The sequence below is a fragment of the Ornithodoros turicata genome, chromosome 6 (genome assembly GCF_037126465.1).
Source record: "Ornithodoros turicata isolate Travis chromosome 6, ASM3712646v1, whole genome shotgun sequence".
Taxonomy (NCBI): Eukaryota; Metazoa; Arthropoda; class Arachnida; order Ixodida; family Argasidae; genus Ornithodoros; species Ornithodoros turicata.
Window position 1 is genome coordinate 18,839,604 of NC_088206.1, and position 25,062 is coordinate 18,864,665.

At 45.8% G+C, this 25,062-nt stretch overlaps 1 protein-coding gene across 1 annotated transcript in view; it reads right to left on the bottom strand.

Annotated features, from left to right (window-relative positions):
* Positions 1-25,062, bottom strand: part of LOC135399324 (uncharacterized peptidase C1-like protein F26E4.3) — a 54,983-nt gene that overhangs the window by 16,095 nt on the left and 13,826 nt on the right. Inside the window, exons 2-3 of the mRNA XM_064631184.1 lie at positions 1,491-1,554; positions 1,312-1,416 (exon numbers count right to left, since the gene is read on the bottom strand). Of these exons, the coding sequence (XP_064487254.1) occupies positions 1,312-1,416; positions 1,491-1,554 (169 nt within the window). The remainder of the gene's footprint in view (positions 1-1,311; positions 1,417-1,490; positions 1,555-25,062) is intronic.

Consider the following 25,062-nt stretch of genomic DNA (forward strand, 5'->3'; position numbering starts at 1 on the left):
ATCAGGGCAGAGAACGATAATGAAAAAATGGCTAAGAAGCAAGCGAGCTGGTGAACATGATGCATGATGTAAAACCCGGAGACTACACTCTTAAAAATGAACTTCACCGTATAGCACGCTCCTAGCCAACCATCATCTCGAATCATATCGTTATCTGCCCTGATTTGTTGAAAACGGGGAGGCGTACGCCTTTTCTGTGACACTTATATCCTGTTCATAATTGTCACAAAAAAGGCGTACGCCTCCCGTTTTCAACAAATCAGGGCAGATAACGATATCATTCGAGATTATGGTTGGCTAGGAGCGTGCTATGCGGTGAAGTTCATTTTTAAGAGTGTAGGGTACTACTATAACTTCCCCACTTTTCATTTTTCAAATTGCGCTCATTGCGTTACGGAAGTGTTACACAAAGGAGGGCTGCAGGTAGGGGGAGTGCAATATCTTCTTGAAGCAACGATTACAACGTGCGCAGCGGAACTTGCTTCTTCCCCAACATGGGCATTCGTATATCTGTCCACCAGACGAACGCAATGCATTCGGGACTGGTTCTTGTCGCACGTCATTGGAAACGTCAATGTGCACGTGACCAAAAATGGCTGCAGCGGCCAAACGGGCCAAACGGCTTATATACCTAATGCGATTGCTGTTCTGTGCGTCATTTTGTATATCCGATATCCTTTCAGTAAAACACGCAAATTTGGACTTGAAGCCTGGTACTTCTGATCATTTCTCCTTGTGTTTCTGCTAGCAACGTTAGTTGGTTTCGTTAGCGTATATGGCGTTCCGTCCTGCTCAAAATCATGGCCCGTGTTAGTTGGGACACCCATACAGTGTAGCTACAGCCTACAGGTAGGCCATGCCGAATGTTACGGCATGCGTGCGTGCGTGTGTGTGTGTGTACTTACCCGAAGAAAGATGAAAGTCACTGAAAAGGTTAGCCAGCTGTAGGACTCGAACCCACATCTTCTTTCTCTCATGTTCAATATTTGCCGCTTGCGTCGATCCCTGTCGTATGAATGTGTGTATGAGTGTGCAAAAATGTAAGAGTGAAAGGAGGATGAGTGAGAGAGAGTGACTGATTTGTCCCTTCAGATGACGCACTCTGGAAGTCGCTGAGAAGGCGTGTTAGCTTCACTCAATTGGTAGAGCCTTGGGCGGGTAATCCAGAAGATGTGGGTTCGAGTCCTACAGGCTAACCTTTTCAGTGACTTTCATCTTTCATCGTTAATCTCTTAGGCAATTTGAGGCTTTGTATGTATTTGTCCCCTCAATGTTGTTCCAGCCTCAGTACATCATTTCTCTCATACTTACCCGAAGTCGCCCTCATTAATGTCGCGCACCAAATCCGGTCGTACGAGGCATGGCCTGTCCAAGCACTCGAACTCTTGCCGATTTGGAAATACCTCCCTGCAGGTACTGGATGACGGAAAAATACGCGGAATGAGCAAACTAACGAGTTACAAAAAACATGCTCGAAGGAGACGACATACCATCTGTTGCAGTTGATATTGACTACGCTACCGACAGGGTAAGCACGTCCTTCGTGGAGGCAGGCTGTTGGAGAAAATAAGTATGAATTAAATATTTTTCCGTAGTATTCGAGCAATCAATTAATGAATCAAAGGTACTTTGCTTCTGTGTGTCTGCTTGAAGTTATACATTCATGCAAAGACACAAGCATGACGGCCTGTGTTCGATATATTATATAGATGATGACTAGAGAGAGAGTGGACTTCCAGGCATATGCCTTTTCGTCGGGAGACGGACAGATGCTGCCTCTCAATGCATGGGCGTTCCCAGGATTTTTTCCAAGGGGGGGGGGGGGCAAAGCGCTTTTAGGGGGGGGGGGCAAGCGTGCAAACCCCCACCACCCACCAATTTTTTTTTTCTGGAGGCGGACATCGCGCACTGTGTGGGTGCCCAGAGACAGAGCCGTAGCGACGGGGGAGCGAGAGGGGCGGCCGCCCCGGGCGCCCTCGCCAGAGAGGGCGCCGATCGGCAAGCCCTAGCAGGTTGGTTGGACAGTATGAAGTACGAATGAAGAGAATTTGAATTTACGGACTCGGCAGTGTAAATGGGCGTTTTCTTTTCTTTGTTTACAAGGGGTCTGACGGCAGTGAGGGAGGGGGGGGGGGCGCTTCAGATTTGCCCTGCCCCGGGCGCAAACTCGCCTCGCGACGGCCCTGCCCAGAGGTTCCTATTATGACATCTGAGAACATCTGACGACATATGACTAAACAGTGCACTATTTTGGCAAGCGACCTTGGAGTTCCAGGGGGGGGGGGGGGCCTTGCCCCCCTCTCGGTACGCACATGTTTCAATGTTCTAAGCACGAATCAGGCCAAAGGGACCCATGAGTACCCTAATGTTAGTGCCATTTTTGTCTGGTTTTTTGCGATTAGTGCCTTTTTCGAAAATAGGCGCTGATAAGTGCCTAAACGGTGCTTTACTTGCTGCTTTGTGTTTATTTCATAGTTTTTGCAACGTAAAAAGAAAAGTTCGTAACAGTAAAGCACAGGTTCCGCCGCGCTACATCACAGAATGCAAAGTGTCTCCCCCGTGACAGAAGGTGAATTCTTTTTCGCCTACATTCGTTGCACCCGGTGCAAGACCGTGTCTGCCCTTGCAGCTGTGCTTAGTGGTGGCCAGAGCTGTATAAGTTGCTCACAAAGTGTAACTAAGTTACAGTTACAACTTTAAAAGTAACTAAGCTTCAGGAGAAGTCACTTCGATTGAAATGTACCTCAGTTACACTTTCTCGTGAAATGCCATTGAGTTACGTCTCAATTACTTCCGGTTACTCATGCTCAAGGTAACCACATGTAAAAAACACAGTGTACCAAAATGTCGAAAACAAACTTCTGAAACAACCCACATACTCACTTGCCTCGTATAGTCAACCTGATAATGCTGATAAATTTGTTCTTAACAGCAGGACATTTTTAAAGTTCTCTATTAGAATAACCCTGTAACGTTCCACCCCAACAACAACAACAATAAATGATGACGATGAGATGGGGTGTTTCACCGCGGTGGTGCGGCCGGTACCCTACCCCATTGCAGGTGGAACATTATGTGAAGATGATGAAGGAAGGATGAAAATACAAGGAAGAACTAAAGCGTCTGGAGCAATCCAGTGGATGACAGGAAGTCCATGAACAGGTGAAGAACCCGACGATGGAGCACAGGATCTTCACCCCATCCAAAACCTAACATTCGCATGGAAATTCGATTGAAGAAGTAACTTTCCTCATAGTATACAAGTTACTAAAAAAAGTAATTAAATTACAGTTACAGACACACGTTTTAGAAAGTAGTTGGTTACGGTAATTAGTTACACAAAAATTAATTACTTGCAGTAACTCAATTACTTGTAATTAGTTTACAACTCTGGTGGTTTCGCTCCTTCTGTTCCCGACGATATCCCTCGCGAGTACCCGTGTATCCGCGAGTACCCGTGTTCGTATACAGGCACGCACCATCAAATCAGTCGATGTTGTGAGGTCGCTCTCGGTATGTAGGACAATTCGTAGTGACAGGCGACAGAATTTCACGCCGGAACACATTGAATGATGCTTGTCTTCTACTGCGTTCACGCTTTCAATAAGAAGACATGTGCACGGTGCTTGTAGTTCAATTCCAAAATAAAGATTGCCATATGCGATCAGAGCGGTTTTGTGGTCGTCAAAATCTCCATACTATTTTTCTTCCTATTTCTCTCTCTCGCTGGCTGTGTGGAATCTTTGCAGTGCAACCGAAGAATGGCTTCAGAAGTTATGTTATAAGCGTATTATTTCTGAGCAGCAATTGTCGCACAAGTGCACGCGATAGAGTGGTATGTTACCGTAAAGCAACCAATGCTGATAACATCGCTCGTATAGTGCTGGTAGTGCAATATTGACCGCGCCTATTCCGAGAAAATTTAAATACGCACCCTAATGATGACAAGAGAAAAACACTACACAACCTCTCGGTTGTCATCATGTTGCGGTTACCACCTTGCCTCTATTGAGTATAGACCAAGGAATGATCTAAGAGATATTCCGGTGTTTGTTCTGCCCCCCCCCCCCCCCGTCAAGTTCGGTCGTCACCATGTGCTTCAACTTATCTGAGGCAGTGTACGTACTCTCTGTCCTACACTCTTAAAAATGAACTTCACCGCATAGCACGCTCCTGGCCAACCATCATCCCGAATGATATCGTAATCTTCCCTGATCTGTTGAAAACGGGAGTCGTGAGCCTCTTTTGTGACAATTATGAACAGCATATAGGTGTCACAAAAAATGCGTACGCCTCTTGTTTTCAACAAATCAGGGCAGATAACAATATCATTCGAGATGATGGCCGGCCAGGAGCGTGCTATGCGGTGAAGTCCATTTTTAAGAGTGTAGACCGGATCCGACACACACATCAGCAAAAATGTTGTATCCTCCCCTGATACAGACACCGCCGACTCCATACTGAAAACGCCAAAGCCTGGACACACGGAAAAACGACTGCGAGAAACACACAACTCGAGTCTTTTGCGTCCTGTCGTCATTTTTCCTTGTGCCCACGCTCGAGCTTTTTCATCACTTCCGCAGTTCGTCCACCAGTGGCATATTATTAGACTCCGCCGAGTTGATCGGCGAGGTACAGGAAGTGCGAGGCACGAATCAACAGAATACTGAACAACCACCAGCCCACAACTGTTTCCTTTCTTGTGCGTCTTTCTTCAGAGTTTCACATCGAAGAACTGTTGCTGTCTAGCGATCGAAAGTACTTATACGCTCACTGCCCGTGCCGTCAGTCTGCGTGTTGTCCCGTACGTTCGGGCGCTCGGGTGCTATCGCGGCTGCAGCACAGGGTGCGTGCAGTTTTAATCACTCTTTACGAACGATGTGATACGTATCGACACGACTCTCCGTGTTTGCTTTCTTACTTCAGTCTTGTCCCGTATATAAATGTGACGGTATCTAGAGTAAACAACGTACGGGGGGCTGCGCAAAAACGTTTTTGTGCTAAACATTCCGCACTTATGCGTGACTGGCCTGCGCGCTGTGGAAAAGACAGGGCTGCTATAGTGATTCCCAATTTGGTTCTTTGGTTCCAGGCTGTATACCGAGTGTCTCAGTTAAATTCCCGGACTAAATAATTCGCGAATGGGTGCACCAATCGACGAGCTTTCTTTTTTGCAAGTATGTGTCCGATACCACCTACACTCTTAAAAATGAACTTCACCGCATAGCACGCTCCTAGCCAACCATCATCTCGAATGATATCGTTATCTGCCCTGATTTGTTGAAAACGGGAGGCGTACGCCTCTTTTGTGACACTTATGCGGTTCATAATTGTCACAGAAAAGGCGTACGCCTCGCGTTTTCAACAAATCAGGGCAGGTAACAATATCATTCGAGATGATGGTTGGCCAGGAGCGTGCTATGCGGTGAAGTTCATTTTTAAGAGTGTACAAGCTGCGCACCGCCGTGTGGATGAGTGGGAGGCGCTCATTATCTAAATAAAAATTCAAATGAGTTTCGTAAAAAAACATAACTTCTAAAGCAGGGCGCTGTCGGCATTAAAATGGGTACTATATCCCTTTTAGGACCTTCAGTGGACACCTAATCTGCCACCGAAGCGGGTCATTTGTTGCAGTAATTAATTGGTTTCGGTTTACGTATTTTTGTCGCGGCGAAGCGCAAAAGGACGTAATTCATTGGTGTAAGGATGTAATTCATTGGTGGATAAAGGAGTGAAAGAGCGTCCTTTTGCGCTTCACCGCGACCAGCCGCGACAAAAATATGTAAACCGAAACCAATTAATTACTGCAACGAATGATCCGCTTTGGTGGCAGATTTTTCTCTAAAAGGTGTCCACTGAAGGTCCCAAAAGGGGTAGTACCCATTTTAATGCCGACGGCGCCCTGCTTTAGGAGTTCCGTTTTTTCACGAAACTCATTTCAAACGAAAAGTTCTTCGATTGGTGCGCCTGTTCGCGAATTATTTAGCCCGGGGATTTAACTGAGACACCCTGTATATAGCTGCGGTTAATCAATGTCACGCTCTTAAACCAGAACTTCACCGCATAGCACGCTCCTAGCCAACCGTCATCCCGATTGACATCGTTCACTCCCCTGATATGTTGAAAACGAGAGGCGTACGCCTTTTTGTGACACTTATGTAGTTACAATAGTTGTCACGAAAAGGCGTACGCCCAGTGCTTTCCACAAATCAGGGGTGATAAGGGTATCATTCTGTGCAATGGTTGGCCTTCAGCGTGTATTGTGGTAAAGCTCTGTTTTAAGAGTGCAGGACAAGCCATTCCACCACTGATAAAGAGGTCTTCCTTCGTGGCACACATGATGAGGAACATTCTGAATATCGTTAAATATACTGAAGAGAGTTTTGTTTGTTGTTTTGTTTGTTGTTTGCTATGCGGTGAAGTTCATTTCTAAGAGTGTATAAGTAGTAGCAGTAAGTGAAGAACAGGCTTTACACTCTTAAAACAGGTGGTGGTGGTGGTGGTGATAGGGCTTGCCGTTGTCGGCCTCACGTATGTGGGCAACGTCACGACTCACGCTCTGGGGGAATGTGCGTCCTGGGCCGACTTCTAAGGGAACTGTGCCGACATATGTCTGAAAGCGTCTGAGGAAAACCCAAACAAACAGAACAACAGAACTTCACCGCATAGCACGCTCTTATCCAACCATAATCCCGAATGGCATCATCTCTACCCTGGTTTGCTGAAAACGGGAGGCGTACGCCCTTTTGTGAAAATCAACCCAAAAAGGTGTACACCTTCCGTTGGCAGCTAATGATAGGGGGCGAGAACTACGGCATTCGGGAGTACACTCTCAAAAATGAACTTCACTGCACAGCACGTTCGTAGCCAACCATCGTCGCGAATGATATCGTTATCTGCCCTGATTTGTTGAAAACGGGAGGTGTACGCCTTTCTTGTGACAATTATGAACAGAAGTGTCACAAAAAGGGGGTACGCCTCCCACCTTCAACAAATCCGGGCAGATAAAGATATCATTCGAGATGATGGTTCGCTAGGAGCGTGCTATGCGGTGAAGTTCATTTTTAAGTGTATATGGTTGAACTTAGGACGAACGATAAGATTGTCGCTTCTGATTCGAAGAGAAAGGGGGCGTACCCCCTTTTGTGGCAATTATCATATATCCGAATTGACACAAAAAGGCATACGCGCCTCCTATTGTTCGTGGCAATGGTTGATGCACTGTTCGTGCTACGCTTTTTCGTGGCAATTAACATGCATCAAAATTGTCACAAAAAGGCGTACGCCTCCTATTTTCAACGAATCAGGAAAGAGAACGGCGTCTTTCTATGAATCCTTCCTCGGCTAACTCCGGTTGTTTACGTGGTATCTTTGGTGAATGAAAGTTTGTCTCCTGTGCGTGTAAGTGAAGTTTTTACAGTGCAGGCAACGTATTTATCACCTCCATCCGACGAAAGCTTCATTCTCCTTCTCCAGACACGTGAGATAACCACAACTCCCATCAGCTTCGCGCAGCCAACAGTGTCTTCTGACCACTCGCCTCATAATCGCCCACATGTGCGCTGTCTGTTCTCCCTTGCCCTCTGAGCTCAATATAAGACAACACAGTCTCCCTTTTTCCTTGCCTCATACACACATTTAGCGCGGGATACACCCCACAGAAGTGGCATGTACTTACCTCTCGTAAGTGCGAGCAATATATACTGCCCGGAGGCTTCCCGTAATAAAAAAGGATCTACGACTACTACAGTCATAAATTCAGCCCCTCGCCCCTTAATTTGCTGCGCGAACCTCTCGTCTGCTCCCTGGCGAAGGTGTAGTCCCAGTCTTCCGTCTTTATTTATCTAAGCTCGATGAGATATCCAGAGAGTGGACATTTAAAGAGCGGACAACAGATGTCACGATAGGTTCCGGTGCTGTTTCCTCTTCATTATAAAGACGGGTTCCGTCAGTTGGAAAGACGGTAGATGGAATGGATGGACATTTTAAGGGCGTGAGGACGACGACGAGTGAAGTCGGGGCGTGTGTCGCGAACAGCATGATGAAATGGAGGACATCAGAGTCTGGCGAATAAGGATGGAAGTGCAGGCATCTAAAGCTGGCGAACACGTACTAGACTACGTCCTTGGATAATCCAGTTCCTTATCTGACCAGGTTATCGAAAGGGTACTGCAGGCCTTAACGGATCCCTTATTTCTGCTTCAGAGATTTCATGGATGACATTTCCTGCACGTACCGCTTGTGAGTTTCATCCTTTCTGTATGTAAACACGGCGTATGTATCCCGTTCCGTATTGTGTCAGGGTAACGGAACCTTTCATTCGGCGAGGCGAAATTTTCGCACGTCAGTGCCCCTTTAAAACAGAACTTCACCGCATAACACGCTCCTACCCAGTCGTCATCCCGAATGACGTCCATCCCGGTGTGTTGAAAACGGGAGGCCTTTTTGTGACACTCGTCTGTCTGCCAATACGCTTGTGTGGCTACATGCCGCACGTGCCGCAGGTAGGGGGGGATTCGTGCGTCCTGGGCCGACTTCACAGCCGACACGCCGTTCACCATATAACACGCTGAAGGCCAACCATTGCGCAGAATGAAATCGTTATCACTTCTGATTTGTGTAAAGCGCGGGGCGCACGCCTTGACAATTAACATATCTGCAACTGTGTCGCAAAAAGGCGTACGCCTCCCGTTTTCAATAAATCGGGGGAGAGAACGGTGCCAGCCGGGATTATGGTTTCTTAGCAGCGTGCTAATTTCGACCACCTGCACTCTTAGAAATGAACTTCACCGCATAGCGCGCTCCTAGCCGACCATCATCTCGAATGATATCGTTATCTGCCCTGATTTGTTGAAAACGGGATGTGTACGCCTTTTTGTGACAATTATGAACTGCATAAGTATCACAAAAAAGGCGTACGCCTTCCATTGTCTACAAATCAGGGCAGATAACGATATCATTCGAGATGATGGTTGGCTAGGAACGTGCTATGCGGTGAAGATCATTTTTAAGAGTGGGGGAGGGGGGAGGGGTTCTCTAACGTGCGCCGGATATCTCCGACACATCTAAGCGTAACATTTGAATGCGACACGTCACATTTAAACGCGGTAATGATCAGGCTGGAAATCTTTTCACGAGGTTCAAACAAACCGCCTACATCACATCTCCGTGACAGAGCATTCGAATATAATTTCCTTCGGCTATCCGGACTTCTTCTGGCACTTTGTGTATTCCTATTTATCTACGCATTCCCTGTTTACCCTCAGACAGCACGCTATTCATGCACCATGGGAATATGCGTTCCAGGAAAGGCAATTGCGTTAGTAGTGCGTCAGAGCGTGCTTGTTGGTGAGACGTGTTTGATTGCATTATTGTGGTCGCCTAATTAAGTTGCTTCTGTTTGCTTGGGCTGCTCGTATTGGCTGAGGGGGCTTCGAATGTCAAACTAATCACGTCTATGGTGAAACCTTCAGACGGAGCGTTAGTGCCGTGCCTTTCTGGAACTCTGCTTCAATATGATGATGATGATGATCGTCTGTTCGGTAGCGGATATACACTCTTAAAACAGAACATACATGAACATAAGCATGAACACACACATGAACCTACACTCTTAAAAATGATGGTGGTGGTGGTGGTGATAGTTTTGTCAGAAGTACATTCTTAAAAATGAACTTCACCGCATAGCACGCTCCTAGCCAACCATCATCTCGAATGGTACAAAATGTGCTCTGCCTCCCGTTTTCAAGCCTTGTCATTCGGGATGATGGTTGGCTAGGAGCGTGCTATGTGGTGAAGTTCATTTTTAAGAGTGTACTTCCGACAAAACTGCTGTCCACGGAACCAAGGTCAAAGCGCTAAAATCAGCAAAACAAAGGAAGGCGGGGACACATTCCTCCTATCGTCCCACCTTTCGCGCGCGCTTTTTTGCGACAATCAAGCAGGCGGAGCTAAAGCAGCACTTTTACTAATTTTTTTTTCGACTATTTCTGTTGCTACACTCTAAAAATAGAACTGCACTGCATAGCATGCTGTGCGCCAACCATTGCCAAGAATGATAGGGTTATCGCTTCTGATTCGAAGAGAGACGGGGGCGTACGCCTTTTTGTGGCAATTTTCATATATCCAAATTTCCACAAAAAGGCGTACGCCCACCTCTCTCTTCGAATCAGAAGCGATAACCCATGGCATAGGTTCGTGGCAATTGTTGGCTCACAGCGTGCTATGCGGTGAAGTTATGTTTTTAGGCTATAGTCGTGACGACGCCCACTTCTGTGTGGCCAACAACGGCCATTACCCCCCTCCCCTCTGTTTTTAGAGTGTATACTGTGCACAGTTTTTGTTGGGTCTGAGGTTATCCGTGGAGGACTACATAGTTCTGTAAAAAAAAAAAAAAAGTGAGGTTGGCTTTCCAATTTTCAAAGTTCGATCGAAAAAATAAATTTCCCTCAATTAAAAATTGTGCAAATCCTTCCTAAAGCGCGGCAAAAGTTTCCAGAAGGTAATTGCTGCAAGTTACACCATCCTCTGGCGAGTAGTCGCCAGTTAGAATTTTTTATCACTTTAGGTGAAACACCCTGTATATATGCATACAGAACACTCGTAAAACACGCATGTTATATGATCGACAAAAGCGAAATGGTGCTGTCAAGCTGGTGCATGACTGCGAACTAAACCCGAGACAAGGACATCTGGCTGACATCTCCTTTTGTGTGAATAAACATATAGCCCCCCCCCCCCCCCCCCCCCGAGACAAGCAGTACGCCTTTTCTCGGGTTTAGTTCCCAGTCACGCATGTTATACATGCATGCATTGTATACAGCCTGCAGTCGCGAATTTTTTTCGCCAGTGTTGTCTCGAACTAGTTTCTCGAGAAGTCATAAATACGCCGAAAAGTGTCTCAGCATGCCTCAACATCACACTCTTCCTTCGATACTTCTCTTCCGGCACTGGCAAGTACAAAAACGAATCTCGAATTGTCCCATTAAAGGTACAGTGAAAGAAGAATGTTTGCCCAGCGGAGTATCTGCAGTTGACGTCTCTTCAAAGCCAATTAGCTCCTCCGGAGAGTTCCTTTCGTGTACAATGGCCTGATAGAAAGCCTCCACTGCTCCACAAGTGGTCATTTCTTATCGTTCACGACGGAAAAGAAACATTGCGGCTGTAGTGGAACCTTTCGAGGAAGGTATCGTCGCTTTCTGTTTGAAGACGTCATTCTCGTGAGAGCGGGGTCGGTGAACTTTTTTTTTCAAAACTTGGCATTTGTAGGATAACGTTTCTCATCTGACGTTCGTTGTACGTACTTGGATGCGCCGGAGCACGTAAAGCTGATTGGATAGCGTAACAGATTGACCTTTATATTGCCTGCCGCTGTACATCACAAAAAATAGCATGGTTGGCGACACACGTTCAGTAAGGAGTAAACCCTTTGCATGTATTACGAGCAAAAGACGTCCAGCAAACTCTCGTTATATCGAATCCGCTTTATTCGAAGTTTTACGCAGTCCCGGCCGAAATGCTTGTGTCTGGAGCCAGGTTATTCGAATTGCACGCCAGCGGAATCGAGAAAGTATGGCACAACTACCTAGCACGTCTTTTTGTTGTTGTTGTTGTATGCTGCCAAGGTGCTCATCCCCAATATTTGTTTGTTTGCGTCCGATGCTACTGGGTCTTCCACTTATATCGAACGGTCGCTTATATCGAATTTTCCCTCGTCCCATTCACTTCGTTACAAGGAGGCTTTATTGTATTTGCGCGATATAACATTCGGATATTGACATCAAGACTGTAACTGTATGTCGCTGGGAGCTGTGAGTCCCTCAAGTCACTATAGTGACTTTTTTTCACAGCTTCCACCACAATTTTTCTTTGTGGAAATAAATTCACATTACATTACATTACATTACAAGAAGGTTTCGATATGATGGTTTAGCTATAGGACCGTGTCCTGTAATTGCAGGAGCTTTAGAAGATATGTTGATAGTTACTTTAACTTTTAAGTAAAATGTTAGGTCGTATATTGTTATAATATTCCCCCAGGAATTTCGCCAAGCTTTGTTTCTGTTTGTTTCATTTCGTTTGCTATACAACCCGTTCAGTTTCCGGCGTTCCTTTTCTTGTCTGAAAACGTAGACGAGAAATATATCGTTTGTCTCCTTCTCGATGAGCAGTCCGCTAACAATTTTGCAAACAGTCGTCGCCATAGAGACCAGGTAGTAATAGTAAAGCCGGACCACTCTACACCAAACAACAAATACATGTAGTAAATGATGGGGGAGTTTTTTCTTTCTTTTTTTTTTTTTTTTTGCAATTCAGTTGAGCGACGACACTCATGAATGAGGGCTATACTTTCTGCTATACGTCTATTTTCTGGCACTGAATCACATCGGAACAAACGTGGTCCGTAAGGACAGGGGTCATTGCACAGAAGACCAATTTAAAGGAGACCCAGTGAATCATTAAATTCAATGGTGCTTCGTAATATGCAGACGCACTTATTTTTATCGAACGCTTCGCTTTCATCATGAACGTCCCCCTCTGCTTTTGTCTCCATCTTTGTCTTTTTTCAATCCAATCTATTCCTACCGTGGTAAGCTGTAATTAACAAAACCAGCATGCAAAGAATCTTGTTCGTACTTGCTGCGTTCCCTCTCTTTTTGTCTTTTGTGTTTTCAACTGAACTCAATGGGCGTTGAGTTAAAAAGAAGCTGTAAATTTAAGAGTTGCGTAAGGGTGAACGAGTTCGCTTTGTTAAGTTTGCAGACACCGAGGGTATTATATGTTGAGTCTATAGTCGAAGCTTTCCTACCCAAAATTCCCTCCCCCCTCTAGTCGAAGCCAGGGATAATAAAACAGCTGGATGCATATTTCACCGTATAGGAATAGAGTAAACATGTATACGAGTTGTGGTGATGCCTGGACCGACTTCTAAGGGAACTGTGCCGACATATGTCTGAAAGCGTCTGAGGAAAACCCAAGGAAAACTACAGACAGCACAGCCGGCACCGGGATTCGAACACGGTTCCCTCCCATTCCCTACATACGTGACATGGCCAGCACGCTGACCACTGAGGCACGCGAGCTGCTTTTTCTTCTTTTTTTTTTTTTTTCAAACTTGTGATATGGTTCATGGTGCTGGTATGTGTACGAGTATTTTTCCCCAGAATATGAAAACCGTGCTTACACTCTTAAAACTGAACTTCACCACATAGCACGCTCCTAGCCAACCATCATCCCGGGTGATATCGTTCCCTTCCTTGATTTATTGAAAACGGGAGGCGTACGCCTTTTTGTGACATTTATGCAGAAATGTTAATTGTCACAAAAAGGCGTACGCCCCCGTTTTCCACAAATCATGTAAGAGAACGATGTCACTCGAGATGATGGTTGGCTTGGAGCGTGCTATGTGGTGAAGTTCATTTTTAAGAGTGTAGGGTATGTTCAACTGTGCAACCTATAGCAGTGCTACACTCTTAAAAATGAACTTCACCGCATAGCACGCTCCTAGCCAACCATTATCGAGAATGATATCGTTATCTGCCCTGATTTGTTGAAAACAGGGGGCGTACGCCTTTTCTGTGACAATTATGAACAGCATAAGTGTCACAGAAATGGCGTACGCCCCCCGTTTTCAACAAATCAGGGCAGATAACGATATCATTCGAGATAATGGTTGGCTAGGAGCGTGCTATGCGGTGAAGTTCATTTTTAAGAGTGTAGGATTTGTCACAACCCCGTGAAGCCCTGCTGGGTTAAGTGTTTTTTTTTTCTTGTGTGTGTGTGTGTATGTGTGTGTGTCTGTTCGAGCAGTGGAGAGTGTCCTCGTGAGAAACAATTGTGTCGAGCTGGACTCAGACATGGAGAAAATAATGAGAGGAAGGGTCCACATGGCCTCACCGTTATAGTCTTCCAGAATTCTGGATAGGCGTGATCCTATGGCGTGCCAAAGTGCCGCATGTGAAGCCTATACTGATTGATTGATTTGTAAAAGAAAAAAATGGAGACGTTAGTCTCGAGCCACTCGGGACTGGCTTCTGGGAGCCCATACTAATTGGCTTTCTCAGGTGACGTGACCTTAGCAGGCTCCAAGCAAGCTAAAACTCATCCCCTGTTCATACGTGTCGTCCCTAATTGTGGTTTGCCTCGGCCGGTTCTCGTTGTTTACAAGAAGGACAACTCTCATTCGACGTCGGCGGCTTATCCGACTCAGCGCGGGGCTCCGATCGGATCCCCCCGACGTGAAAAGAGGGGTTGCCCTTCCTGCGACATTTCCTCTGCGCAACGAAACGGTTCTATAGTGTCACGTTCGGAGGATGAACTCATTTCCGCAACGTGTCAGTCACAGAGAACCGAAATGAAATCGTTCTTGCCGTGTTTCTTCAACTTTTGAGGTCGTAAATCACGGCAAACCCTCCATCGTTTCATTCCGGTTCACCGCGTAATGGTTCTCTTTCAAACACCAGGTTAAGCTTTTCCAGCGAAAAGGCCTCAGAGCTCATTGCCACATTCGCGAGGTCATTTATTTATTCGGCGTAAATACACCGAAACGAGTCGTGTGCTCACGCTTATAAAAAAGGGTGGAGCGGTTACACCTTTTGGGAGGTACTATATAATTGTCGCGTATCCTGTGCCTCACAAAGGTTGCAAAGTTCTACCTGCTCCCTCACTCTCAAAACAGAACTTCACCGCATAGCACGTTGTCTGCCAACCATTGCCACGAATGATATAGGGTAATCGCTTCTGATTCAGTGAGCGAGGGGGGCGTACACATTTTTGTAGCAATTTGGGTATGATAATTCAACTTGATTTCCGTGTTTGATTATGAAACTGTGACAAAAAAAAACTGTTCGACAAATGAACATTGTTCATTAATTCCGAGCAAACTAGAAGACAGTGTGTTTACCATGGTAAGGCGTACTACACTGTTTCACGAGCGAATAATTTAGTCCGCGACGTTCTAAAAACAAATTATGGTGCACTCTTAAAAATGAACTTCACCGAATAGCGCGCGCCTAGACAACCGTAATCTCGAATGATATCGTTATCTGCCCTGATTTGTTGAAAACGGGAGGCGCACGAGGCGTTGTGACACTTATGCTGTTCATAATTGTCACAAAAAAGGCGTACGCCTCCCGTTTTCAACAAATCGGAGCAGATAACGATATCATTCGAGATTATGGTTGAGTAGTAGCGTGCTATGCGGTGAAGTTCACTTTTTAGAGTGTGGTTGGTGACGATTTCGCAATGGTTTATCCAGCACAAGCACGGGAGCTTTTCTGCGAACAATTGGGCAGGGGGAGGGGGGCATTCTTACAGGTAAGTTTCAACAGCTTTATGTTATCGTTACGGACATGTGTCTCATGCTGAAATAACTGAGGCTTACACTTTTAGAAATGAACTTCACCGCATAGCACGCTCTGCACCAACAATTGCCAGGAATTATAGGGTTATCGCTTCCGATACGAAGGAGAGAGTGGGGAGTACGCCTTTTGGTGTCAATTTGGATACATGATAATTGACACAAAAACATGTACGACTCCCTGTCTCTTCATATCAGAAGTGATACGCCCCTAACATTCGTAGCAATGGTTGGCGCAGAACGTGCTATGCAGTGAAGTTATGTTTTCAGAGTGTAGCCAATCACCATCTCGAACGATATCGTTATCCGCCCTGATGTGTTGAAAAACGGAGGCGAACGCCTTTTTTTTTTTTTTTGTGACACTTATGCTGCTCACAACTGTCACACAAACGGTGTCATACAACGATATCATTCGTGGTGATGGTTGGCTAGGAACGTGCTATGCGGTGAAGTCCATTCCAAAGAGTCGTCACCCCCACCACCCCCACCTCATTTCAAAGAGTGTGTACTGCAGTGGGTTGAGCAGGAAATAAAGGCATGGGGATGTCGTCAAACATTTAAGTGTTCTGTGTATGGGGGCCTGGATAAATCACTGCGATTCTGTTTTGCCGTATACTCCGGAAAACAAAACCGAAGTTTTAGACAATGCAACCGACATGCGTACCAAAAGTATGTATAGAGCCCACCTACCACACCTTCTCTCTTTCCTCTCCGTCTCCTTCCTTCATATGTGCGGCATTCTTTAATTCCGACTTTATATTTTCGGCGCGTCTTCAAATTCGAAGATTTTTTTTTCTCTCTTTCTTTCTCTCTCTCTCTCTTTTGGCCTGGGGTGTTCGCAGACTTCGCTTTGTGCCGAGGTAAATAAGAGGAATATAAAAAAAATAAGAGGTAGACATTCCAGGAAGGTAAAGAATGTGACTGACGTGCTTGCAGTCGGTGTACGTATGGACCGCGACGTGCGGGGGAAAAAAATTATGCGGCGAATATGCGGCGGAGAGTGTGAGTGATAAAAGCGTCGAGGCGATGGAGAAGAAAGGAGAGGATGGGAAAAAAAAGGTGGAAGCGAAGAGAAAGGTGAGCCTTGGGAGAAACGGTATATTGCTCGGAAAGTCCATTTGGGAGATAAAAGGTGTTGGAAAGGTGTTTGCTTATCTCGAGGCATATGGTGCGACGCCGGGAAAATAGGAAAGAAATGTCCTCGCAAAGCGCGCGAGTACACAGCAAAAGCAGAACTTCACCGCATAGCACGTTGTGCGCCAACCATTGGCACGTGTGATAGGGTTAACGATTTTGATTCGAAGAGAGAGGGGTCGTACGCCTTTTTCTGTCAATTATCGTACATCCAAATTGACCATCAAAAGGCGTACATCACCTTCTCTCTTCGAATCAGACACGATAACACTTTCCCGGCAATGGCTGGCGCACAGCGTGCTATGCGGTGAAGTTCTGTTTTAGTGTGCAGAGGCCTACACTATAAGGTGTTTTCTTTTTATTCGATACGGATCTTTTATTTACAAAACTATTAGAGCTGCATAAATTTCGTTTTCGCAGGTGGGTCGTTTGACAGGACAGCGTATGCGACTACTACAGTCTAAGAACAGCAAGGTGGTGGTAATGATGATGGAACTGCAACAGAAACTTCACCCCAACCAACATAAGCGATAGCCCTATCATTCTTGGCAATGGTTGGCGCACAGCGGGGAAGTTCTGTTGTTAGAGTGTCGATGACGAATTAGCTAAAGTTCATTAATTAACTGACTAATTAGATCACTCATTATTGCTATCACTCGGCTATCACTCATGATTTGTGAAAAGCACGCGGAGTACGCCTTTTTGTGCCAATTAACGTAACTGCATAATGTAGAAAAAATCGTACGCCTACCGTTTTCAACAAATCAGCGGAGATAACGATGTCATTCGAGATGATGACTGGCTGTTTTGAGAGTGTTGAGTGGCCGATTGTGTGTGGTTACAAAATGGCGACCCCTTTCACCAGCACCACCACCACCGCGGGTATGTTGCTTCTCTGTGCTATCCAGTGTGCTTCGGGCTTGTGTTTGTGTTATATTTCTTACCGTGTATCGAATACTGTCTCTCGCTCTGTCGCTCTTTTCAGTCGATCTCTGTCCTTCTTACGCACTCTCGATCGAATTTAATACGTATGTCAGTTTGCGTTTTTTTAGATGTAATCGCCTTCCCGCTCATGTAATTTCCGGGGTCGACCATACTGACTTTTGTCAACCTTATGAACCCTCGATTTACGAATACGCAAGTATATACGTCAGTTGTCTGCACAGCTCCTCATCCGAATCCGAAACTATAAGTTCTTCAGGTTCTTTCGAAAAACTTGTGGAAGCGCACAGTATTCACTGACGGCATTATTTTGCGTATTGAGCCTCGAACGAAGTTGAGTTAGAATACGAAATAAAAGAAATAGCGTCATATTGTTTTTTTTTTTTGTTTTTTGTTTTTTAGTTCGAAGGGCAATGGTTCACTTTCAAAATGAACAAGAAGCAAAGAACTGCACATCTTAGCTAGGATGATGGGACACTTGCAAAAAGTATTTGCACTTGCTCGTCGTATTTCGTCACTGTGCGGGTGATTCTTAGAATAGTTGGGGTGCCCTTCGATCAAAGCCTGCGCCGCCGATGATACCGGAGGCCTTGTCGCCATCGGATGCATAATCTCGAGTGCGGAGCCTCCGCAAGTGCTTTCTTTCTCTACACGTGCGTGAATGGTAGATAAATGACCACTTGGACGGATGTCCCAGTTTCAAGCGTTCGATAGGGGGATCGACAAATGTGTGTAAATGGGTTGGGACAGCTTCATAGATGTGGTTTATTACATCATGGACGCATTGTACTGCACGCCAGAATACTGAGGAAAAAAGAATTATTCTTCTACGTGTCGTACTTAGCGAGATACAAGCATTCTGGCACACTCCCGAGCAAAGCCCAGACGTCACAGACAGAGCTCAGAGTTGCGTCCATTCCCATTGGCAGCCGTAAGCACGTGATTTCTCGCGCGCTGCCTCACTAGCGGCGGCGAGGGCTGTGATTTCAGAACCGCATTCCCCAGGGCGTCAGTCGTGACGTTACCCACCTTTGTGAGGCCGACAACGGCGAGTCCTTTCACAACCACCACCACCATGAGTTTCGGTATTCGCAGTGCTCATTTTCTCCGCTTCTGTTACCCTGCTCTGTGAAACTTTCAATGTAGGTTCACATCGATGCAAAGAACCGACTTTTACGTTTATCTGGCATAACCTGGGACGACCTGTCGCAACCCCTTTAAAGGGAGACTTCGCAAGGATTCGAAAAAAAATTAGGTGAGCATCATACCGAACACAAACCACCCTCTCGATAACGAATACAACATTCGCATTCATTTTGCGCGAGTAATTAATTCGTAAATGATGACAATAGCGTACCGAAACCGAAATGGGCGGAGGAGGGTACGGTGACGTCACCCAGCATTGTCGTCTGCTTCGATACCTGCGTTCTCCCTTGCCGAATGCCGGATGATGTCAGCAGTGTGTTGCTTTCAGTGCCCTCTCGTTTCACAGAGGCGAAGCGCTCGCTTCGTAATGAATTCGTTTGAATAAAATCTGCGCAGTTTTGGAACGAGATATATTTTTTAAATATTCCTTTATTAATATTTATTTTAATTTTAATATTTATTAATTATTTAATATTTATTTAATATTCAATATATTTCGTACACATATTCATGACATCTCAAAGGTTACGGATACACCACAACCTTTGTGGTGGTTTTGTTGCGGAGTCCCACTGTAACGGGATATCGGCAGACAAACAAAGGAAGTTTTGTGTTTCACGCGTTGTTCTTTCACGTGTTTCTTTATAATTTGCGGTGGCAGTTTTCAAAAAAAAATTGTTGATACAAAGCTAGGGTAATTTGCATACATACGATATAGGCCCTGATGGATGCGATGTTTGAAACAAACAAACAGAAAAAAAGGATATACGTTTTTGCTGCCGACAAAAAGCATGCGGCCCAATCGTGAACAACACTCTACTCGCAATCCTTCTCTCAATACTTTTTGTGACGCTTTCTTCCATCCCATTGAGCATATAATGAAAAGCTGCGCCTAACGAAACGATTGAGGGTGTCGTTCCTCTCCCGTTGAATAAGCGCACCTGATGAAACAGCTCCTCATAAAAAAATGTACGTTGGACTCTAAAAAGAGAGCTTCACCGCATAAGACGCCCAGGACCAGCGGACATTCAGAATAATATCGCCATCTTTCCTGGTTTATTGAAAATGGTAGGTGTACGCCGATTTGTGGCAATTTGGATACATTTAATTGGCACAAAAAAAAAAAAAGCGTACGCCCGTGTCATACGGTTAGGCTCTGTTTTTTGAGTGTAGAGACATATTCTCGAGGTTGAGATGCTTTGTTGCTACAACAGTTTATCTTTTCCAAAAGTGACGAACGCAAAAACTGTATGAAGCCGGCCTCTCTTGTGTTCTGGCTAATATTCGTGAAAGAACGTTCGTTGAGCTCGAAGGGGCCATTACAACTAATCGAATGAGCCTGATACATGATTACGACAGTTGTCGTGCAGTTATGCTGCAAGAAAGTAAGGTATTAAAGTAAGTATTAATGCGATAGTATTAATAATTATTGTGGTACCCCCAAGGTGGTGTCATTGTTGTGGTAGCCCCACGATTTTCTGTGCGATGTTAACCAAATCTCACTACTAGCGGCGATTGACAGCTCCACAGGCACCGCACCGCACTGGAGCAGCCTTTGCGCGGAGCATCAGCGCGGCTCGCGGCGCAGTATCAAACCACGTGGCTGGTAGAGTATAACACGGGTTCTGTGTGCTGCATTTTACTACAGAAGGTGGTCACTGGACGGCCAAGGAGAGCGGCCTTTTACTGAACAGCAGAAGGTCGGTCAGAAGAGAAAACATGCCAAAGGCGCAGCGAGAGAAACGAGAGACTCCTGACCGTGCTCCTCATCGACAAAAGGGAGCACGCAGACTAACTGGGGATGAGACACTCCCGAGCAGCGAAAACGACGTCTCGCCTATCAACAAAGACAAGGGAATCAATAGGGTTCCGGGTTTTCGGAGTTTATTCCTGGCCGTTACCGAAGAATGCTTTTCGGAGTGTATGACTTACAGTTCAGTTAATATCCGAAATTCGGAGAAAACTTGACGACGCAGTTCTCACATCTATTGCTTCAACGCTAAAGAGACACAACCTTAACAATACATTTCGTGCGACGCACACTGAGGTGTTTCACAATTCCATACGCACCCTTTTCCTGTGCGGTGCTCGCTGTTATGCGGCAGTACTGACATACGTCAACATCTGCGTCGCGATCGCCGGACGATGTGAACTCCTCGAAATCAGGGTACTGCTTGACGTAGTAACAGGGCAGCTTTCGCTTGCGTCCCATCATGTCGTAAGCACTGCAACTACACTCTTAAAAATGATCTTCTTGGCATAGCACGCTCCTAGCCAACCATCATGTCGAATGATATCGTTATCTGCGCTGATTTGTTGAAAAGGGGAGGCGTACGCCTTTTGTGTGACAATTATGAACAGCGTAAGTGTCACAAAAAAGGCGTGCGCCTCCCCTTTTCAACAAATCAGGGCAGATAACGATATCACTCGAGATGATGGTTGGCTAGGAGCGTGCTATGCGGTGAAGTTCATTTTTAAGAGTGTAGGACAGGGAAATCGGGAAACAGATTGGGGGAACACCCGTGCGGTGAATCCTCAAGTGGTCGAGATGACCGCCGAAGAAAACGCTAGGTCACGGAAACCTTTATTATGTTGCGGTGGGGTCAGTATCGGAGGTCAGAAGAAACCCAGGACACAAAAGGAGGCTAAGAACAATGATCCGGCTATCAGGGAAAACATCTGCACTGCGGAGTTTTTCGGATTAATTCGAATTGCTTAAAATTTTACCGGAGTACGTTTTTCGAATTTTTTCCGATAAATCCGAAAACCCGGAATCATAGAGATGAAGGACGCGCCAATCATGTTGCGGCACAACGAAAGCAGAAGGCAACTATAGAGACAGTTCCGTGTCGTATGTGGGAGCGGATCTTCAGTTTCAATGGTAATTCGAGAGCGAGCGATCTGGAATAACGTATTCTGTGTGTGATCATCTGTGGTTGGTTAATGATGCTAAGAAGGTGCGAATTGAGTGACCAGTGAAGCATTTTCAAAATGTTAAATTGTGCGCGTAATTTCCTAGCAGTTCAGCGGGCCTGCAGCTATGCTATCGCATTACACCTTGTTGCATCAGCAGAGAGACCGCCAGTTTTTGTTTCGTTTCTTTTTTTTTCTTTTTTTTCTTTTTAGATAAGCGTGCAGAGATCCGCTAGGAGCTTGTAACACCTTTGCTCGCAACCTATTATTGCGCTTTTTTTTACTTGACGGTGTTGACTAAGTTGCAGACTAAGTAGGTTGCAGACGATACCCACAGAAGGTGCACTGCAACATCTGCACATTCCTGCGTGCATGCATGTGCAAGGTACGCCTTTCTATTGAGGGCTCCAAGCGGTCGGTAGCCTCCGGTGCTGATGATGATAGGGTACGCTTGAAGAGAGTGTGTGTGGGATCCACTACATTTTCGTTTCTGTCGAGTTATTTTCTCATTTTGCTCTATACACCATTACACCTTCGCACTCCTTTTCCTGTCTGATTGTATTTACTTCCTCTCATTTCATTTATCCCTGCCTTCGCCTCTATTCGCTCACGTGGAACGCTTTCATCTATATCATCCCCTTCTCCCTAGTCAATTTCTCCACGTGCACGTCGCCCCAATCAAGTCCAGCTCCCGTATTACTTTTTCTCTCTTCCCCTCTCCTCCTGACCAGTGTTCGGGAAACGAGCGTTTCTCTGTAGCAAGCAACAAAAGTGAAATGCGAGGCTAGACCTGAGGTTGTTGTTGGCCCGCTTTCGTACTGACCTTCCACTTTTCCTTCATTCTCCCACCCGCCTTCTCTCTCCCTCTCTAATTCTCCCTCAATTTCGCGCAACGCGTTCTTTCTTCGGCGGTGACGCCTAATCTCCGCACGCATCTGAAATTGAACAACGTGAGCTTCTCGACTTCAGCCACCGAATTTCAATATGTTCGGGAAGAACTGTAGGTTCTTTTCGTTCGTATTCAATGCTATATGGTCCTCTTCCTGAGAAATGACGAAAATTCTGTCTGTCTGTCTCTCTTGTCTGCCTCGGTCTGTCTGTCTGTTTGTGTACAATACCAGCTATGGCAGTCTTTCCTTATGTATTTCTCTCTTCATATACAGGGTGTCCCACCGAAAAAGGGCCAGGGGCTAAATAAAAAACGAAGTGCTCTACACAAGTGGAACCAACTGTACGTGCTTGGCAGTTCTGTGGTCTATCCAAAAATATTTTTTCATCGCCCCTTGTCAATTAATTAGCGGTAATTAATTTTCTGACTTTTTAATTATCGGTTTTAGCTCTCAGATGTCAATGAGCAAGTTGTAGTACATGTCGAAAAAGACCCAACTGAAGTGGTTCGAGGTGGCTATGGCTTGTGGTTTCGTTTTTTCCCGGGTTTAAAAGTTGGTTTCAGATGCCGGGCGGACCGCAGATCGCTGCCCACAATCCGGCACCCGCGCGACGATTCCAGCGCCCTCCGGCGTACACTGACCTTGAGATTAGCGCTTGGAGACCACCCTTGGGCCACGTCACACAAGAGGAAGATATTTCACCTGTTTCACGGCACACCAATCAGAGAGCACTGCAATCGTCGCGCGCGGGCGCCGAATTATGGGGAGCGATCTGTGGTGCGCGCGGCTTCTGAAACCAATTTTTAACCCCGGGAAAAAACGAAACCACAAGCCATAGCAACCTCGAACCACTTCAGTTGCGTCTTTTTCGACATGTACTACAACTTCCTCATTGACAGCTGAGAGCTAAAACCGATAATTAAAAAGTTAGAAAATTAATTACCTCTAATTAATTGACAAGGGGCGATGAAAAAATGTTTTTGGATAGACCACACAACTGCCAAGCACGTACAGTTGGTTCCATTTGTGTAGAACACTCCGTTTTATCTTTAGCCCCTGGCCCTTTTTCGGTGGGACACCCTGTATACTATACGAAACGCGCGAAAGAGTGTGAATGGATACGTTAGAGTGCCACTATACTTACAAAGTCTGTCTTAAGAAAGCTACCTGCCGAATTGACGACGTTGTAATCTACGCGTCTTACATGGTATTTTACCAAATATTTGTTTTTTCTCTGTATAACACGGAAGTATCACGAAATTAATTTCTAATTTTGAGAAGTGTGACGTCATGGGTATTCAATCTATCGACACTCTTAAAAGACAACTACAGCGCATTATAGCACGCTCTTAGCCAACCACCATCGCGAATGACATTGTTCTGCCCCCTTATTGGTTAACAACAAGAGGCGTACGCCTTTCTGTGACACTTATGCAGTTGTCACAAAAAGGCGTACGCCCCGCGCTTTCCACAAATGAAGTGTGATACCCGTATCATTCTGTGCAATGGTTGGCCTTCAGCGTGCTATGTGGTGAAGTTGTGTTGAAGTTGGTACCCGGGTTCGAATCCCGGTGCCGGCTGTGCTGTCTGGGGTTTTTCCTGGGTTTTCCTCAGACGCTTTCAGACAAATGTCGGCACAATTTCCTCAGTAGTCGGCCCAGGACGCACATTCCCCCAGGGCGTCAGTCGTGACGTTGCCCACCTCTGTGAGGCCGACAATGGCGAGCCCTTTCATCACCACCACCACCTGTGTTGAAAGAGTGCACGTGATGCTGATGTATCACAAAATTGACTTCTAGTTTTGAGAAATGTGACGTCATGGACTCTAGAAACAGAACGTCACCGCATAGCACGCTGAAGGCGAACCATTGCACCGAATGATACCTTTATCACTTTTGATTTGTGGAAAACGCAGAGCGTACGCCTATTTGGGGTGTGTGGGGTTTGGGGTGTTCGGGACATAAGTGTCCCGAAAATGTGTATGCCTCCCGTTACCAACAAATCAACAGTGATAAAAGTATCATTCTCTGCAATGGTTGGCCTTCAGCGTGCTATGCGGTGTAGTTCTGTTTTTAGAGTGCCGGATGCTCAGTCTACAAACAGAACTTCACCACATAGCACGCTACCATCATTGCGAATGATGTCATTCTGTGTCCTGATTTGTTGAAAATGGGAGGAGGCGCCTATCTGCACCCTTAGAAATGAACTTCATTGCATAGCACGCTCCCAGCCACCCATCATCTCGAATGATCTCGTTATCTGCTCTGATTTGTTGAAAACGCCAGGCGTACGCCCTTTTTGTGACAATTACGAATAGCATAAGTGTCACAAAAAGGCGTACGCCTCCCGTTTTCAACAAATCAGGGCAGATAACGATATCATTCGAGATGAAGGTTGGCTAGGAGCGTGCTATGCGGTGAAGTTCATTTTTAAGAGTGTGGGAACATTATGCATGTTCCAAAATAGTCGCCTCCCCTTGTTTTGAACAAATCAGGGAACAGAATGATATCATGCGGAATGGTGGTTGGCTAGGAGCGTGCCATGTGGTGAAGCTCGGTTTTAACAGTGTACCTATACGCGTCTGGTGGTATTGCTTCTCGAAGGTCGATTCCCCTCCCTTTGCCTCAACAGCTGGCAGTCTTCCAACGTGGGTGGGGAGCGCTGTTGCTAGGAGACAAA